This window comes from Typopeltis vanoorti, chromosome 19 (assembly GCF_054136105.1).
Source record: "Typopeltis vanoorti isolate ZY-2024b chromosome 19, IOZ_Tvanoo_1.0, whole genome shotgun sequence".
NCBI classification, from domain to species: Eukaryota; Metazoa; Arthropoda; class Arachnida; order Uropygi; family Thelyphonidae; genus Typopeltis; species Typopeltis vanoorti.
Window position 1 is genome coordinate 812547 of NC_143567.1, and position 20930 is coordinate 833476.

The window sequence follows — 20930 nt, forward strand, 5'->3', positions numbered from 1 at the left end:
CATTTACTTTTTACCATAAAAACTCGTGCATATAAAGATAAAATGGTAAACGAAATCGATTTGTAACTCTCTGCAATACAGTTGATGCATCGATGGGGCCCCAAAATGTCTCGAGCCATCTAGAGGAATGAATAGAATTCTTATCACATTGAAACACAAAAAACAAACTGCAATAAATGCAGCTGCAATTGTTTCTTTCTCTGTTTATTTCTCTTCAGCTTTCTACCATTGCAGTATAGAATAAAGTAAGCTTTCATTCCCTGGGATGACAGAAGAAATAAATAAAAAAGATTCGCTCTTTCATATTACATTTTTATATTAAAACTTAAACTTTCGTGTTAAAGTAAGAATTTTCCAATGCAATAAAATACCATCTCTCTCTCTCTCTCTCTCTCTCTCCAGAACCACTTTCACGTTTCAGTTAAAATTTTAATTACACAACTACGAAAAGTTTTATTGAACACCCCCTTGTAACTGTCATAAAGAAATATTATAAGAGGAATGTTAGTTTTTGCGTACCGATAGAACATCAAATGGAATACTTTATTGCTCATGTTCAAGAAATTAAAGCAGTCATCCACCTTACGGGTTCAAATGAGATATTAAAGTGCTGTCCATCAAAACGGCTTTTAGCGCCGCCTAATATCATTCAGTTGCATTTGCAAAACTCAGGCGGTTGCATTTTAGGAAAACTTCCCTGAAAATTGCAACACATCTGTGATATGAAGGTCTAAATGAATGACTTCTTAGAAATTGTTTTTGTCATTGAACAGAACGTGCAATCTTAACATAAAAAGACTACTTCCAAACAGAAATCATTGTTCGTACTTTCTTAATGCAAATGAAGAAAACTCGACAAACGTGTAAACCATTAACTTGTTATTTTTCTCGTTTTCATTTCATCAATCTTGATTTTTACATTGCTAAGTTTTTTCTCGTGTTTAAAGTGAGATAGATATTAAGAACACGGTTGTCACTTATTAGGAACATCCCGCTAAAATTCTGGGCCTAGTGTTGCCTCCCAAAATAACAAACAGAATTCAGTCATTTTGGGGAATTCTTTAACGCATGGTTTTAGGAGGATGTCCTATAAGCCAGGAAACATCGAATATGATGAGGAACTGCTAGTAAGTTGGACTTGTCTTATTTGGTAAGCTTTTCACGAATCATTGAGGTTCTTAGTTGTAGACTTCACAATCGCGACTGCCTCGAGGATATGATTAGCGCTATGCCTCCCGGTGTGTCCTGTGTCTGTAGATGCGTGTGTTCACTGGGCCGGTTTGCCTGTTTTGGGGAACGAAAATCCCGAATTTCTGGGTGAAAAAACCTCACCTCCGTATGAGACCGGCTAACTCACCTTTAGTCGAAAGAGACCAGATAAGATTCCTCACGTCACGGACGGGAATCGAACCAGGTGTCTCCGGCCAAAGGGCTTCGTCTATACCGACTGAGCTACGGAGGCTCTGGTAAATGGAGAGAGTTTCATTAATGGGGATTTCAACTATGATAAACTAGACTGAATAGAAAAAGCATATCTTTGAGAATATCCGGGAATTCAATTGTAATTCTTGAAGGATAGATGTCAGAGACTATGCTGGGAGACCACAAGTATCAAGGATTTGGGATTTGTTTTTAAAACTGAAGGCGAGATTTTTAGTTATACGTCTTGCTTGCCTTCAATTTGGAAGAGCAATTGTCTGTTGGTCTTGGGATTGCATAAGCATGCGAAAGTTTTTGAGGAGAAAGGTCCTTTATAAGGAGGTGATTAGAGTTTCGAAGCAGCTCCATGAGTGGAAGAATTTAAAGTGTGGTGTAAGGCAAAGGTCACTAGTACGTGGCAACCAGTTAAGGGTTATTTCTTGAAAGTAATGAAAAATGTGGACCGAGTGAGAAAATAAAGAAATTTGGAGTAAACTGCATGAATTAAAGAGATCTGTTGATCTCTTTGATCGCATCGCACATGAAAAGTAGAGTAGTAGTAGAGCAAAGAACTGTTGCATGAGGAATATAAGTCAAGCAATGAAGGCAATATTAGGATTTGAGAGACGACTGGCGCTGCAGTGTGGGGTAATTGTGAGGAAATTTTGGGTAACAGGAGGAAGCGTTATTTTATGCGAATGACCTTTGTAGACAAAAGTGGTTGTTCGAGTGACTGATACAGACGGCATCCCAGAACTACAGATGTAGCAGTACATATGTCGTTTTCGTGAATATTTTATTTCACTCCGGAAAAACAGGGGAGGGGAACGGGAGGCTATGGATTAAAGTGATTGTATTTAGAGCACTATAGATGTCGGAAAGGCGACGGGAGTGGGTGAGTGTGTTAAGAAACTAAGAGTGCCACTGACTTGTTTCAATTAAAACACTTGCAGGTGGGAATGTCCTTGGAGAGCGAATGGGGATAAGACAGCGTAATTTGATATTTAAGTTTCAACGAATGAGTACAAATATCGGGTTAATAGAGAAATGGTGCTTCAGATCGATATCGAAATGCTTTACGTATGGGAGAGCAGTAAGAGGGTGACGGAAATTTACTGGTGTGATTCTACTGGGCTCGCTACTGAGCCCACAACTGTTCAGCCTTTATGTTAAGTGAAACAGTTGTTTGCGGATGATATGAAGCTGGGGGGTGTTATTAAGTGTTGTGCCGATGTATGGCTCTTGAGAACGATTTGAATAAGCTGGAAAGGTAAAGAAATCAACAGGGATACTAATCGGGGTCGCCTCCCTACATGTATGGTTCTGCAATTTGGGATCCGCGAAAGCTCAGATCTAGTCATCTGGATTTGAAGGATACTTAGAAACTTTAGCAGAGGTTCAGAAGGGCAGTTGATAATAAAAGATTATTTGGGACCGCGGGATGCTAACTATGAAAAAACATCAAAACCCTGGGCAGAAGACGAAGAGGTGACGATTTAAGTTGTTTAGAGATTTATTGGATGGATAGGAGAGAGATTTTGGAGATAGCAGAACTGGAAAAGAGGGCAAGGGAGCGGCGAATAAGAGTTGGAAAGAATTCTTTTACGTGGTAAGTGGAATTCATTGCCCTCGATGTGTTGGGAATTAATTTAAGATTCCGTATGATCGACGTATTGCAGCAGTGTCGATCCTTCATAAAGTGTGTTTCGGGATGCGATGTAAAAATTTCTTTCTCGATGAGTTATTCCAGACGATAACGTCTGTTTCAAAATAAATAAACTTCCTATAAAATAAAAGGAACAAAAAACACAAATAAATGTACGCACTCGAATGTTCAGAAATTTATGGACTCAGGGAAAGTGATGGATTGAGTCCTCGCTGCGTTGGACACGGCCTTTTAGAGTCTAATAACTAGTGGTTCATTGATATTGTGAGATGGCACACGAGAGTCATGTTTCAGAGATTGGGACGACGAAGTTTCACGAGGCGTGTTCGAAAAAACACCGAACTTTTTAAATAGCGCGCCAACCCGCATCGAGAGAGCGCACCTAGTGGCAGGTTTTGACAGCAAACTGCCATTTGCCTTATTCTGCTATGAGCATTAGTCGTCGAGTTACATCCGCCGAAGGAGCACGTGCACAAGCTGTTCGTCGGATTAGCGACAAAGTGAAAATGAAAGAGCTTGAAGAACAACGTGTGTGTGTGTGTGTGTGTGTGAGAGAGAGAGAGAGAGAGAGAGATTGGTGCACACTTGGCAAAAAGTTTACAGAGACATTTCAATTACCTAACCAAGCCAAGTGTCTCCAAGGGAAATGGTGTCCTCAACCAAAAAAAGCACGGATGAGCCGGTCAAAAAGCAAGGTAAACAAAAGCTTCAGATGGTAAACAAAAGAGTTGTACCATGAAGTTTTAGCATCTTTGAGGGATGCTGTGCGCAGTAAGTGGCCTGAATTATGGGTAAACCAGACTTGGATGTTGCACCACGAAAATGCGCCTGACAAAACATATCAAAACGTTAGGCATCCGTTGTATCCTATCCACCACTCTATTCTCGGACTTAGCTCCAGCAGACTATTTCTGTTTTCCAAACTTAAAACCACTTTGAAAGGACGTCGTTTCCAAACAGCCGTAGAGGAGATTCAGGAAAATGCGATAAGAGAACTGCGCGCCATCACAAGAAAGTGCGTTTTTAGGAAGCATTTCTACAATGGAAAAAACGTTGGGAACGGGTGTATCGCCTGTAGAGGGGAATACTTTGAAGAGGACGCTGCTTAAAATGTTGTAAAATGAGCAATAAAATCTTTGTAGCAAACGTTCGGTCTTCCTTTTTTGAACACGCCTTGTATATCTAAATTGTGAGCACTTTAAAGACTAGTGATGAAACAGGTGTTTTACAACCGTGTGTTTTTATTTGGACATTTTCAGTCTGCTTGAAATGTGTACATAATTGTTGCCAAGTGATGTGCTTTTTAGAGTCAGAATAAGACCGGTTTAAGATTGCAGATCGCACGATTAATTGGCTGTTTATAAAAAGTACGTTTGCTGATTGTGGGAAAAATAGTTCTGTTAAGTTGATGAAAAGACGTCATAACATCTTAAATATCGAAACCCAAGTAAATATAACAACATGGCAAAGTAGTAGAATGGGTCCTATTACTCAACTGGCATCAAGTAAGCCAGCTAAATTGGTTTTCCCTTATTTAGGAAAAACAAAAAACTGCTGCAGTCACGAATTTTAGTATAAATACACGCAGAACAAAAACTTTTATTATAAAATCTTTACCAATCACGGTTTCCAGAAATAAAACAAAAAAATGTGATAAATCTAAATACCACAGGTTCACAAAAGTTAGGCACAGAAATCCCCAAAACATTAATTCGTTGCTAGAAATAATTCATATGAATACATCGTAATTCAAGTGTTTACACTTGAATTGCTGGACTTCGCTGTTTTAACAGAGTAGAAGTATTTAAGTAGTAGATTTAAGACAGAAATCAAGGCTAACAGAATCTTAAATTTAAAATAACGAAATTCACACTCAGGAAATATTTTCCTTGTAGCTTCTCTTATTTTCCCGAACACTGACAGGTTAAATACTCGCTCAGCATGCTTGAACTATAATTTAATTGCGTTCATAAGTGATTTTTGTTTCATTAAAATAGACTGAAACAGCTGAAGAAAGTCATCTGCATATAAAAAGTCAGAAAAAAAAGTTCTCTTAAAGCAATACTCTGTGGCAAGCAAAGACTTTCGATTATATTTTCCTGCCACAATATCGTTGTATATGCGAATCACATCATCCAAACATTCTTCCAGATAAACACTTTTAATATTCTCTTACAACGACCAACATTGAAGCTCGCACTGCTTGAGTCCGCGTCTTGCAGGAAATGCGGTGCGCCACCACCACCACCACCTTCTCAATGCGTCCAATTCAGTTTTACTTCGTTATGATCTCCCACGTTCAAATAACTTAAAATCGCTTTTCCCTTAAAAGTTTCAAGTGTTTCTATACGTTGTTAGAGGAATACAAAGTTGATTTTGCGTATCATTAGGTTTCAATTCAAATGCAGTTGCCGCGGAGAAGTGAATTCGAGAGAAGGCTCGAATGCAGTCGTCCTTACTCATTTAACTGAATGCGCGTATTGATTGCAGAATTGTGTCACGTTGTTAGCAAGTTCTCGTGCCTCGTTAGGCTGCATCAGTAGCCGCGGTAGTAGTTTATCAACTGTGTTATCCATCTCTCTTCAGCGATGTGTTTGGGGGATTAAAATACTTTATCGTATCAGCGACACTCATTGCTGGTGGATGAAATATACTGATTAATTTACGCAGCGTGTTATTTCAACAGCATCCAAATGTTATTTTCATGGGTTTCGCATCTATTTAATTAGTGACATGCAAACACATCAAGGCCTTAAGAAGGATTTTATCCAGCTAGGGTCACGCCTCCCTCTTACACCTGTTCTCTCTATAGAAGAGAAAAAATCCTATAATTATTTCAGATGCTTTCTTAGCTCGTCATAACTTCTGTAACGGTAAATGTTCAGAAGAATATTAGACATTCGATTCTATTCGCCAACTAGAATCGAATTTATAACAATCTTTAATAGTTCCCGAGTTAGGTCGAACTTCAGTGCACGAAAGCAGGGTTTATTTATTTTGAAATTCGGGTTTTTAACCCTACAACTCAAAAAAGCTATGTAAACTCTCTCCTTTTCAGACAGCAATACCAGTAGGGATTAGGAACATGTTATGGCGCGATATTTGTCTTTCTTACTCTCATAATCCATAAGCATACAAATCAGAGAAACTCTACCACCGACCATGACTGAGAGTGGAAACCGGCTACTTGTCAATTTCGACAAGTGAAGACAGAATCCTTCTGTTTGGGGAAGAAAAGGGTTCAAGTGTTCACGTTTTGTAATTCAGCAATGACTCTACCTTCTTGACAAGAAAAACTGACAATCTGATTTTTCCGATGGACTTTCCTTCGTTTAAGTCTGCAGCCGTTTCACGCAAGGAGTTTTAAAGCTAGTTCGACACCTTGGTGATAAATCGCTTTTCCATTTGGTGATGGTTGACACTGAAAGGACTCTGGTATTTAACTCTGGGAAACCATTCTAATTAATGGACGAAATCAGTAACAAATTACAACATGGGCCACTCAATTTATAGATTATTCCTCTCCCCTCCTGTTTGCGTTAGGATTCTTTAAAATATTTTCGCTCCTTGAAATTCTTTTTCTCACCTTATTGCTCAAATTCCGGATCATTTTGAAATACTTTTGCTATTAAAGCAATCTGTTTTTCGAACGTTTTTTTTTTCTTTTCAGAAATTCACACTCTGCGAAAATTTCCCCCTTGGGATTTTATGACAAAAAAGGTATTTTCAAGTAGTAAGTTTCCAACAGCAAAGAGAAGCAGTTTGCTACTAAAACAGGATTATCCAATCCTCAGCCTGCCCACAGTAAGTAATGAAACAAGACTTACAACTGTGAGTCGAGCTGATCTGAACAGGAAGGGAAACAAAAATCACTCGCATAAATGGTTCCACGTGCATTCCAGAAGTAATCAGCACGTACGCAAATCCACAATATACAACGGCTTTGCTTTAAAGTGTCGAGATAAATATTGGGATAGCATTATATTTCAGAGAAAGCTAAAATGCACGTACCGCAATACAGTGTGGTTCCACATTGACCCTTTCCGCTAGAAAGCAATGAAATCATTCTATTATTTTGGACGATTCCTTCTTCAACACGCTCTGATCTGGCCTCCGCTTGGTGCTAAAAGGTGAACTAGGGATAAGATTGGAATCCGTGCACGTTAGCCAGTTTTTACACATTTCATATCAGTCCCACCTAAGAGGGATCGTACAGCACATTAGTGTTATGCGTGGACAACCATTTCTCTCAAATCGTAATGCACTGACACCTGCTTTGCTGTAGTGCAATAGCTTTGAAATTAAGACTGGTCCTTTCCACGAAGCTAAACACCCTGCAGAAAGCATTACATTGCGCAAGTCTCGATTATTCATCTGCGTTCAACTACCCAGATGGTACAATGAAAAAATCCGCAGCCATCCCACGAGAAACAGTGCGAACCATTATACCGCATCCGCTAAAGTACACAGTGGTGATGACGCCACACCCATATCACGTCTCATTGCTCTTCGTGAGAGTGTAGTCTTCACTGTTTATTGTCATGGTTGATACGTGGTCCTTACGCGATGTCTTACTATTATATTCCTGCACAAAAGTTGTCAGTCGTTTCCTAATTAGACTGCTCAGATTGCCGTTATCATCCTTTGTTGTTAGCTCCCTCAGTTTTCCGGCACGTTTCTTGGCTAAAGTAAACTTCACCCTTCCACAGACCGACAATGTTTCTTCTTGCAGTTGGCTTTGGCTGATGCAGCCAATGTACCGAAAGAGTAGACGACAATCTGACACCTGTGATAAATCCTTTTCGAAATCCGCTGATTTCGATCTACGTGCCATTGACAGGAGGACAGCCCGCGCGTTAGAACACAAATATGAATGTTTCGTTCTAAAAGGAGCCCACAGTGATTTCAAAATAGCACATGTTCCATTTCATTTTGAAAATACTATTTATTATATAAATAGTATTTTCCCATTCCTTAGCATGATCTCCTACGCCAACGTTTCTCAGAATCCATCAAGATATCACCATATTTGCTAATATTTAAAGGAAAAAAGTAAAGTATACCTCTACAGTAAAATGACTCTCTTGATAATGGTCAAAAATCGTGAATACGTAGTCATGAAGCATTCGGTTAGCATTAGTTTCTCTGATAAGAGATCACCTTCAAACGGGAGTAACCTAATCGCTTCATAAAGGGGCCCTCAGAAATTTTCCCAACACTTCAAATGATGTCGTAATCGCGACATCGTATTGTTGACAATACGTCTAGAAATTTGTGATGATGAAAAAAATAATTAAAAGAGCGAAACAGATAACCAGAAAAGAGCGCTGGATAAGAAACAGCGAGGCTAAAAATTCAATCGCAATAATAAATAGCAAACATAGAAATGTTTGTGTGTTATTAACTACCTCCGATTCTGTTTGAAGTTTCCTCAGTGGAGACCGAATTCAGCAAGAAAGGAGATCTCGGATGGAAAACGGCATTCGCAGCACACCGATGCCTCCTTGCAGCCTAATTATGATCGAATTGCAATTAGATTATAACTAATCAGTCTAATTATAATCCGCAATGCTTGTTACGAAATGTCATAGCGTTCTTGTCTACTGAACTGGTGACAGCGCTCGATGGAAATGCAGCAGCAGCAGCAGCAGGAAGTGCTCGTTGAGCTTACGAAACGACTTCGTCAGTGTTTGCCAGAAGTTTTATTTTATGGAGAATGTCACATTTGAGGCGAATGCTTAAATCCGATTAAGAGAGAATTCAACAGGATTGTCTCCAACGATGAAGCAATACTTCCTGCGCGCATTGATTTTCAGCGGGTGAAAAAAGAAAAAAAAACTACATCGCATCAAAACTTCCGTTTGCTTTGGGCAGAAACTGCAAAGTTTCTACGCGTGCAGATTCCTTTCAATATCTTTCTTTCTCGAATGTGATAATGAATGGGAGGGGGTGCTTTCATTTTGTTTCATTGCTTTTTCACTGAAAAGCGAATTGAGTGAATTCGGTTTTAATACCGAATAAGTTAGAAGTATTTAAATAAAATTGGCCTATCTGCATAGATTAACTGCAGATCCGGGGACTGCTTCGCTTGTGCACGTGTGAATACACGAGACTGAAGTTTCACAGATTTAATTTCTGTACGGGTTGGTAAACAAAAATAAATTATACTTTCAATATTCTCGCGCTGAATTAGCTTGCGTTAATTAAGATGACACTGAAATGTTTTGTTTTGTTTTTTAAATAAAATTTTCGATGTCTTAATTATGCAGTTGACTAGCTGGGAGATGACTTTCGTATGTTTTGGGCCTGAGAGAATGTTGTGGAGCGAGTTTAGTAGAACAGCGCCCGTGATAAGTAAAACGCGATAACAGCATGCGACAGTGACCGGAGCGAGTCTTTGAGAGAAGGGGGATCGGATAAAAGTATCGCCCTCTTCCGAACAGCGTATAAAGGCGTTTACATTACATTACATTAGATCCTTCTTTAAGGATGTATTGCTGTTGATCTCCTCGTCCCTCTCCTATTCTAAAGAAAGAATTGTATGAACTTGCTCCAAAATCACATTTTTTAAAATTGATACAGTCACGAGCAATCCTATTTTATATTATTTACGACAATCAATAAATAAATAGATTAAATAGACATGAAGACTTGTAAAAATATCACTATGAAACTTTCTTACTTCAGTCTACGCCGTTTGAGAGCCCATCAGGAGACATTTCAGATCCATGAACGCCAGGCAGTGCATTATGATCCAGGCACACAGAAGTAGTACCCTCCGCACAGTAAATGTAATCGTGGATCGGTAAAGATTTTTAACGTATGCACTTGTGCCATTGCAACGAACATGAAAATAGTTCGAAGCATTTGTGTGAAACTCTAATTTGATCCAATCCCGTCTAGCCAGCAAGTTGCGTCTAACAATCGGATCCGTTCGGATGGGGCAGACCCGGCAACCCGAATGTCTTACGCATTTTTCAAAACTCTCCGAAAACGGTTACTTAAATTGCAATTATTATTGCTTTATGTTCGACTAAAGTTTTTTCTTGCAAGAGCAAAGCTTTAGTCCAAGACGCCGAATTATTTCAATCGTAATTGATCGAGCAATGCCAAAACGTCTTGTTCTAACGAGGTTCCATTAATATTATGGAGGAGCCTCTCGAGAAAGTAGACGAACTGTAACAAAATTTGTTTCTCTGTGAGAAACAAATTTTGTTACAGTTCGTTTACAAAGTTAGACTTTGCAACCGCAACTCGAGGATAAGGTGGTTAGCCCTATGCCTCCCGGAGTGTCCTACAGACACCGGATTGCCTGCCCCAAAAAAGGGTCCCCACCTTTTTGATGGGGATGGTTTGCCTGTTCTGTGAGACGAAAAACCCGAGTTTCCAGGCGAAAAAATCCCCTACCTCCGTACGAGTCCGGTTAACTCACCTTACGTCGAGAGAGACCAGATAAAGGTTCCTCGCGACACTGACGGGAATCGAACCCAGGTCTTTCCAACCAAAGGGCTTCGTCTATACCGACTGAGCTGTGGAGGCTCAACAGTGAAACCAACAGTATATTATTAACCCAACTGATTTTTTTTGACTCTGCATCGTCACGTGTCGAGACTTCAGCAAAATTAAATGTTTGTCCGTGCGCGTAAACCCAGCAGCGTATTTCAATTAGCAGTCAGCATATCAATTCCATCGACGTCCAAATAGCAATGTCCACTGTGAGCAGACAGCCACACAAGGACGTTTAAATTTTAGTTTGCTCGGATTTATTCTATTTGGTGACTTGTTTTTTAAATGTTCTCATAAATCGGAAGTTTCTTTTAAAACTAAAGTTTTAAAATTTAAAAATACTGTTTAAAGTTGCAACCAGCTAATTTAAACTAACAAAATTATATTAACGATTGCTTAAAAGCTGCTTCAATATTTTGGACCTTTTCAGTTACAACTGAATTTCGACTGACTGACAGAATTGGAACATGTCCCAACTCGTGAATCTTGTACTTCTATTGCGCAAATACGTAAACATCGTGCAGAGCACGAGATGCTACGTAATTAAAGCGGCATAAGCATAAAAGGAGATGCCTGTAATTGCAAAGTGGAGTGAGGTGCTTGAAAGTAGCAACAGAGCAGCTCCCTTGGATTTTCTGTCTAGACAAAATCAATACGCGGGAAATAAAGGTCGACTGGAGAAGACGGATCCGGGAAAGTAATCACAAAGAGACCCGACAGCGAGACGACGACACGAAGAAGATTTCCAAAATGGATGAAATCGAATGGCCACTACTGAGAGATATCGCTGTTGCAAGACCGAAAGCTAAGATGCTCGAGACTTAAAAAAGCCCCTGATTTCAAATGAGGCATTCGCTCCCCGTAGCGATACTTAAAGCGCTGCCAGCAGCACTTCCCTGTGTGAACAAGTATTGTCCAACGATTTTAGATATTCAAAAATTTGTAAAAAGAAAAAACGACGCTCCCGCTGACATCAGAAATATCGTGTAAGGACTGTTCGATACGATCGTGCATTCAAAAGAAGTCCTCACCTTCGTCTAAACGACGACAACGGTACTGCCCCGACAGTGTTTTTTTTTTTTTTAATCCTCTTTCCAGCGAGGCATTAATCGCTGTTGATGCAGTGACGCAACGGTGCACGTAAACAGCCATAAATGCAAAGCAGCAATCAGTGCTGTACGCTCTGTACTGTTGTTACCCGGGGCAGATTATCATGGAGGCGAACGGATGCAGCTGCGAAGTGATCTTTGAAGTCACTTCAGAGTTTAATGGGATGAACGAGATTACATCGACGCAGCACTAGGAGATTTCGGCATTTTACCCGCAACAATATGCGAAATATTAGCGAAAGTTGAAAACGGTTGAAGGAAACTGGGCGGAGATCTCTCAGCATTTTTTGTACGAGACCGTTTTAGCAAGTGGGCTCATCCGTTTCTTCATTCTATAATTGCTTAGCTTGTTTTTACAAGACACGTTTATTTCTTTCTATCCTAAACATTAGAAAAAAATTCGCCACCCGTCATACACATAAATATTTGTTCATTTGGACGGCGACTTAAAATCCGTTCTGAACGTGGAAATCAGAAGTAGCGATTTAATTAATTGAAATATATATTGATCTTTAATTGACCATGATTTATAAACATATAATACCGACACGTTTCGCCGACGGGGCTGTCCAGCTTCTTCAGGGCTTATAACGGTAAGAGAAAAAAAAACTTTTTAAAACTTTCAACATCGTATTTGCGTTCAAACCGGTCAAGACTGTCCATCGCGTTTTAAGATCGCCAAAAGACATTAATCCTTTGTTTCCAAACACGCTGGAGTGTAGAACATCCCATGTCTTGTGGTCTAAACTGTATAGGACAGACGTCCTATACAGTTTAGACCACAGAGAAACCTCGAAATCCGAAAAAAAGAACATATAGGAGATGTTAACAACAACAGAACAGACCAATTGGGGGTCAAGCCCATCATTTCGCGATTACAAACCATCCCATTGGTTGGGATAGCAGCTGCATACTTTACCTAGAAGAAGATTTCCGTTGTAGAAATTTCAAGGAAGCCGTAGTAGTCCTCCGTTCTGGAGAAAATCTTAACAGAAACCAGGGAATGATAATAGCTGACATATGGAAAACCTTAATAAGATCAGTCAGTCTGCCAGAATTTAATTTCGCTTAAAACTACAGAACGTGCTCTCGTCACAGTGACTAACACAACACGCTCCATGCGTGTAATGTTACGCGTTCTGTTTTAATTTTTAATTTATACGACAGTGTTACTCCATTTTCTCTGTACTAGCCACTTTGAGTTTTTTCTCTTACCGTTATAAGCTCTGAAGAAGCCGGACAGCCCCGTCGGCGAAACGTGTTGGCATTGGATGTTTATAAATTATGGTCAATTAAAGATCAATACAATATATATTTCAATTTAATTATGTTTGAATGGCCAAACATAATCTAAACAATGAGAAGTAGCGATTGTTTAAACAATGAAACTGCTCTGCAGGATGCATCGCGAAATTTCTAAAAGCGGATTTGCTCTCGCGTGTGCACGAAAATTCATTGGATGAAACATTTCAGCGGCCTGAAATATCTCTGTGGTATTAGCATGGAAACTAAAGCAACCAGCAGACCTGCTATAAGTTATGTTTTAGTTGTTTTAAATTCGAGAGAAATCCATGTTATTCACTTTCTATGAGGATTTTGGAACAGGATAATCTCTTCCTAGAGACCGAAGTCCGGCCACATGAAGAAATCGGTTGAAGGATTCCAACTGCGTAGGATTCCTCTTAGAATCACAGGATCCTGCATATCCTGAAAGTTGCGAATAGCTGTAAGTAGGAATCCCTCCGGATTCCGTCTGAGTCTTTTAACTGCACTGTTCATTGGATGAAATTTACGTTTACTTTACGTTGGAATTACAGAAGTGACACCTACTGGAGGCCTGCAAAACAAAGTATCATAAATTATAATATATCAAAAGGTAAAGATCACGTATGGTCTCCAGAGCAGGTTTTCGGGATTAATTCTTTTCTCACACACGGGACTAAATGCAATTTTATCTTTCTTGGGAGGGATTCATACAAAATAATAATAAGTAAATAAAAAGTAAAAAAAAAAAAAGAATCAAATGTCTGTTTTGTGGGATGAAAAACTCGATTTTCTGGAAGGACAAATCTACCGCTCCCATGCGAGAGACCAGGTCATAGGTTCGAACTCGGTTCTTTCCACTCAAAGAGCAGTAAATTGTTTCCTTTTCCTCTGGTGGCTCTCCGTCTTCAACTGTTAGAGGTCCTCCACTCAGTCGGACAGGTGCTCAATAGGATGGCCACATTTCTCTGAATCTTACGATTCTCTCCAGGTACACATTGTTCCCGACAGATCCTGAAATAATATGGAATTTTGGGATCGGACATATCTTTGTTTTGACGGATGGAATTTGGCTGAATCCCCCGCGATTCAAACGAAGCGGCATTCTCTATCAAAACGAATTATTTCGATGGTGACTGAGAAATTTGATCTACGAAATCTGTCGAGAGGACACATCGTGATAACATTCGGAATGCAAAGAAGCATTTATCGTGTGAGGTTCCTCGATTCGCGCTTCCACTTCGGTGTCCGTAAGCTGGGTATGTTTTTCAAGTAAAAATAGTTACGAAAAAGAGTTACTGGCACCAACTTTTTATTGTTATTTCTTTTTACCGGAGTAGTTTCCATTTCTGTTAGCAGCTGCGTAGTAAAATGGAATTGTCTGCATGATGCTCAATAAGCAATTACTCCGGCTAATCTCCTTAAAGAAAGCAAATCATGCAATCCGAATCTCCGTGTAATTTCTTCTTAACAGGCGACATTTGCCTAATGCAAACCATCGAGAGAAGAAAAACTCTTTTATCAACTCGTTAAGTAAGGTGCTCCGTAAAAAAGACGATCTCTTTTCGTGCGGGTAACTGAAGGATGAAAGTCGCTCAGAACCCGATGCTTCCTTTGAAATTGAATTCAAATACGCTACAGAAATGCTTTCAGTAATGCTGAATAAAAATCATTTGACGGCCAAAAAAGCACACCTTATTTTAATCCTTAATCGGTAGATAAGGAATTATCTGTATGCGTTTATATCACGTGAATGAATTGTGGAATGATCTAATCGCCTTATAAAATCTAAAAGGTATATTAAATAAAATGGTAGACGAGGTCCAATTTGCCTTGAAACGTGACAGGACGTGGGTAAAGCACAAAAATAATCGATACCCATCAGATTTTGAAAATCACTAAATAAATAAAAACAGAAAAAATATAACCAAAAGGGATAATGATGAGAGTGCTAAATGGAATTGTTACGGTTAAAAACTTCATTTTATGGATGATAAAAAGTACAGAAAGAGGAAAAACACAAAAATTTTTAACAATGTTGCCAATCCCTAATACCGACTGTGGTTATTCCGATTCGAATTATGCAGGTATCTTGAGAAAAATGAGCTACTGCGAATAAGCAATTAGTAAAACGCGGACTGTTTTCAGTTGACTGTGTAATGTAATCAACTGAAAACAGTCCGCGCGGTTAGCCTAGTGGCTTTGCGAAGCGCAAAGCTACTAAATGCCTGTGGAATGGAGTGTCCTAGTTCGATTCCCGTCGACGACGTGAGGAGCTTAAGGATCTTCCTCAGCCATAGCCAAGTTAGCCGGTCTTGGGCGTGGGCAGCAGGGTTTTTTCCGCCAGTTTATCTGGGGTTTTTCATCCCGCAAGCAGGCAAACCGGCCCCGTGAACGCACGGATTAAAGCCAGGAATATTGACCCAGCCATAGACCTGATTTTTCAGCTATGACGATTTCGGAGCCCGGATAAAATTTGTGGGACTCAGATGGTGCCGTACATTCCCGTAAAGGGAACTCACGGGCGCTGTATCATCATACGATAATTAATAAATTAATTAAAAACAAGCGAAAAGTTTGAGTATAAAATAAATTTAAAAAATGGAGTATGTTGTATTTCCAGAAAAAGATTAAAGAAATCATTATTCCCACTATGGTGCTGAAGTATGCACTTATGGAAATATAAACTAAATAAAAAAAAAAAAATAGACCAGCAACCCATAATCGATTTAATCGTTGTCTCATTAACCAAACATATTGAGAAACTGAAATGATGGTGTTACACATAACATCGATGGTTTTGTTTTTTAAACTCATTGAAAACAAACCAGCATCCAAGAAAACCTTCTGCAGTTGATTCTCTAAAATATCAGTCTATCGATGGATTATGTTTTACTTATTTTATAAAATAAACCAACATAAGGAGATGTTTTTATTTATTTTCTCAGGACTGGAAAGAATTGGGTTTTTTTTTTTAAGTTGTTTATGGGACGGGGACTCCGAATAAAAATTTCTTAGCGTCACCTAAAGAGACAGTGCGGTTTGTTGTTGTTTTTTTATGACGTTTAATGATTACTCACAGAAAACAAAAAGCGTAGTCTGTCAGCCGATTAGAATAGAAACAAAATACCCCTCGGGGAACTTCAGGCGAAGTGTCGAAGCAAACAAATTCCTTAAATGAAGACTTGCCACAGCAGTCCTCATGTTAAGAATGACTTAACCGGTCACTGTCGCCCGGCTCTTTCGGCAGAATGTTTTTGCTGGTATCGGGTTAAGAACGAATGAGTTGGTCCAAACAATAAAACACGTGTCCGCATTAACGACGACAATTCTTCCAACCAGCGAGTAACTTCATATAAGAAGTCTGTTTACGTTTCAAATCTTCCACACGGTTGACTTTTTCCGTATTTAATTCTCGGAAATGAAATGACGGGCCTTAAGATAAATAATCAGAGAAATAGTAAAACAAATTGTTAACGCCTAAAAATAAATGTACATATTTTCCCCGTTTTTTTCTTTCTTTCGTTTCCTACCTTCCGTTTTCCGAGCACTACAGGAGTTCAAATGAAATGAAATTATTTCTACTGAACCTATTTAAAATATTTTATCAGTAAATTGGATACGTTGATGATCAGATTCTTAAATGGTTTAAGTTGTGAATTCACCGATCATCTTTCGCATGCACTTGTGCTCGGCTGTGGTTCAATTATTGCCTGCGAATGCTTCTGAAAGCGATTTAAATCCACGCCCAGAATTTCTCTTCTTCAATTCTAAACATTAACTCGAGATGGCATATCTGCATGGCACACCGGTGTCAACTACAGCTTCAGAAATTTTCAAATGATCTAGCGCGACTGCACACACACACACACACACACCAGGAAAGTGATGGTGCCAAAAGAATGGAATCCAAGCCTCTTGTCTGAATTCCGTTTGATGGAGGACTGGCCTTCATTGGTATCTGAACGAGCATTAACAAACAGCAGCCTCCGCTGTCCCTTGCAACGCTTACTACAACGCTTTGTTTAGGCGCAGAACGGGACTTGGCGGTTAATTTCCACTGCTTATAAAACTTGCAAACTTTAAATGCAACAGACGACTCTGCTCTGTAAAAGCAACTCTTCGCATTCGAGTATCAAGAAATTATACTCGGCAAATGATAAACTCAATTTTAACAACTCGGCAAATAAGACTTCAAACCGGAACCAAAGAGAACCATTTCGAATAGAAATGAAAAATGCATTTCTATTCGTGTCAAAGGTCGCAAAAAGCCCGAGGGGTTTCTAACAGACGAAGGGTCAAAACAAAAACTTAAAACGAACTGAACGGAACTTTCAAAAATTATATCGGTGTACGCAGAGTATGACACGTGTCTAACTTACTGATTACTTCGTCCGCCTCACCGGTATAAAGCGCAGAGACGAAAGTGCTAGGAATCGGGCGTTTGAGATGCAGTGAGAATACTCCAGTTGCCGTTAGCGACAATCTGTAGTCAGGAGAGTGTCCGAACACGCGAGTGAGGATTTCTGTCTCGGCAAAACTTGATCACCGCAGGATGTAAAAGAATCTCATTACACCCTCTCCCTGCTGCAGACATTTTCACGCACCTGTTTTTTTTTTTTTTGTTTTTTTTGTTTAGGTTTTTTTTTGCATTCTGCACTGGATCTATTGTTCTTTAACGCCATTGTCGGCTGTTGTTCGTGAATATTTCAAAGCGGGTTAATGTGATCAGTCTGATCACTTATATCTTCATCGATTTATCGATAGGAGGTGACTTAACTAACAGGCTAAAGCTAGATAATGGAAGGGGCCTCCACATAAACTATAAGAAATGCAAAGAACAGACCGGCGCCTCTGACCTTAGATCGCTTTCTCGTGCTGCACTCAGTTGGTATCCAGCAGGTATCTACTCGGTACTGAACGAAGATGGGCTAGAATTTCGGACACAATCCACGTTATTTCGTCCTGTATTGGCTCAAACTACAAACACGGCATGATGGCACAACGCAATCAAATGTGGTGTTGTCTATTGCATTCCGGATAATCTAGAAAATCGGGATGAATGGCAAGTATTGGAGTGAATCAGCGAAATAAACAATGTAGAAAGAATCTGAGAAAGAAGTGACGAATAGCAGAAGATTTGCAAGAAGCTCACACAGTTGTTAGTGAAATGAACGGAAACACTCTTTTACCCAAAACAAGTGAAATGTTTCTAAATAATCAGATGTCTTATTCGGGATACTTAATCAGAAAAATGAGTCGCTGTGTTATTCAACGGCAATGATGAAGGTAAAATTCTTGAATGGCAGTAATTTCAAGTGCGGTGATGAGCGAAAATTTCCAAAGGAAATTGGATAGTGAGTGCTATAGTGCGTCACGCTGGGTTCGGATAGTGAATAAACAGAAAATGAGTTATTAGAGGGCAATTTGCAAAAAGAAAAAGTAAATTTAAATTATTGTTGAACTGCGGTGGAGAAATGTTTAGGAAAAACGCAGTGAAAAGGGCAAAAATGCTGCATTTCTGTTCAAGATGTGGACTGCTCACTATTAACATCAACGTTCCCACATAGAGATACGCATAAATTCACGTGCACATAAAAGACTAGAATTTTTATATGCTTTTTTTTTTCATCTGGTTCCCAGCTCTGTCGATCTCTAGCATCGGCGAATTGGAATTTCTTCTTACGGAAACTTAGGTTCAGTGAACCCCCATTTATAAAACTCGTTCGTAGAACTGTTTCAGACCAAAATACACGAAATGGGTTAGAAATAGTTGATTAGAGACCACAATTAAGGGATCTGCGGGAAATTATGGGGGAAAATAGATTACGGCATCAATGGCAGAGTTATCTTAAAAGTGATTATTAAAAAGGAACTTGCATTTAAGAATGTGTGAGCAGAGCAATCTAAGGTGGTACATTCATTTAAACGACGGGAGAGAAGAAAGGTTAAGAAATGGGTACTTGACGCCGGATAAAAGCCCACCCAGAAGACCGAAATGCAGGATCCGACAGTGCTATAGATCTCACAGATAAGACTCGAGATATAAGAGATAAGTAATAACGCAGAGTTAATTAATCAGTGCTATGCAACCCTTGAGGGTACATTTCAAGAAGAGACGGAGAAATTATGAAATTTATCCACTTCACCTGTCGTCGGATCTCTTTGCGGGTCATCAGAACTTTCCAGTGGATTTGGTCCAGTTTATCTCACGAGCGAGCATTTTGGTAGGCAAAGAAGTTTTTCATCTTTAATCCTATTACTTTCAACCTAAAATAATTCATTTAAGATCTTCCGCTTGAACATTCAGCTTCTTACTTTAGACGCAAAAAGTTCAAAAAATAAAATAAAATAGCTGCGTCAACTTACGCTCAGGCACAAAAGTATGCCTCGAAGTGCAAGGTCGTAATTCCGAAGCAATAGAAGGCAGGTTCTCGAAACATCCCCTACGATCGCTTTTATTCTTTCATTTTTGAGGCTTCAATACCGGATTGAAACGATGCAAAATATTTGTAGAATTTTTTATCCCTTGTATTTAATTCAAGTAAGCTTGGTGTTCTCAGAGAATCTCAAATAAAATATTTTGCTTTTTAATCAACATGATTTGTTGGTCTAGGATGGAAAAAGGTTTTTTGTTGTTGTTGTTTTGTCTCGAATATAAAGCAATACTTGGATAATAAAACTAGTTCATTCGGTCTTCCTACAGTTAGAAACCCCACCACTCCGTCCAAGTGATACCCAACAAATTCCCTTCATCTTATAGAGTGATTTTGATGTGTCAAGCTTGAAAACGAAACAGGACAACGCATTCTACAATAGACAGGCAATCTTACTTGTCTGTCTATTGTATTACATATATTACAAAAATAAATTAGGATTTATTCCTTTTAATCAAAGAAAGTTCGTTTTGAACTTTAAGTACGTCTTACTAAGTATTTCATATTGATCTTTACGTAGAAAAGGCACCTAATATACGGAAAGTGAACACTGGAATCTGTTTAGTTGAATTCATTAAAGGTCATGCATTCTGTTCATTTAACATACACGCTTTACAGACACCCCTCAGTCCTGACATACGCACACACACACGCGCGCATTCGACAGGTATCCGCAATTACATTAACAAATGACACATTCATAAATGAGGAAGGAGAAGGATTAGATGTCTGACATCAGGAAAAAATGTGCACATCTTGCTCCAGTTGAGCAGTCCCCTCACTACGAGATGGGACAAAAATAAAAGGGCCTGAACTTGAGCAGCGATGGACTTGCAAATAATGCAAAATCTATCAATGGTACGTTTCGACCGCACCGACAATTAGAACTACCTCATAAAGAGAAGTCAAGCAATCACTTTTTTTCGCATAACTAGACGTTCAATAGCAACCTGAAAAGTATGAAGAAAATGCTTACCATAAAAAGACGAAGTCCTCCCGCCGCCGTGATGTTCGCCTGAAGACTGAAACAGTTGCTGAGGGTTAAGCACGTTTATTTTCGGGAGTTCGCTCGAAGTTTCAATCGCTTTCAGGATGTCGTGAATCACCACGGGCAGCGATGTCGGTTCACTTGTCGAGTGCGCCATCAGTGCGCTATCCTCGTTGGCACCGTAGACAGGGTCGGAAGACCGAGACGAGTCGGCCATGGTAGCAGAGGAGTGGATGCGAGGATGCTGTTCAACGAACAACCTCGCCGGCATCCTAGCATTCGAGTCGAACGGCGGCAGGTACAGGAAGAGTGCACATTTTCTCCGGAGAGCGAAGCTGTTCGGATGTATTGCCAGCAGCAAACGGAAACAGCCGATCACCAGCTACGGCTCCACTTGATTATAGCCGCACCTGCGCAAGAGACGCGTGTGTGATATCCCGAAAGGGGAACCGTCGAATATCCTTCTCCTCGAAACAGGTATACTCAGCGACCTCGTGTGGTCGAGAAAGAACCAGAAAGAACGGCTTCGCGCTAGCGTTGCT

General features: G+C 39.6%; 1 protein-coding gene across 1 annotated transcript in view; it reads right to left on the minus strand.

Annotated features, from left to right (window-relative positions):
* The window catches only part of LOC150095810 (synaptotagmin-15-like), a 179825-nt gene extending 159134 nt beyond the window's left edge, over nt 1-20691 (minus strand). The window contains exon 1 of the mRNA XM_090409536.1: nt 20377-20691. Coding sequence (XP_090265662.1) covers nt 20377-20659 — 283 coding nt within the window. The 5' untranslated portion in view covers nt 20660-20691. The remainder of the gene's footprint in view (nt 1-20376) is intronic.
* Between the last annotated feature and the right edge of the window lie 239 nt (nt 20692-20930).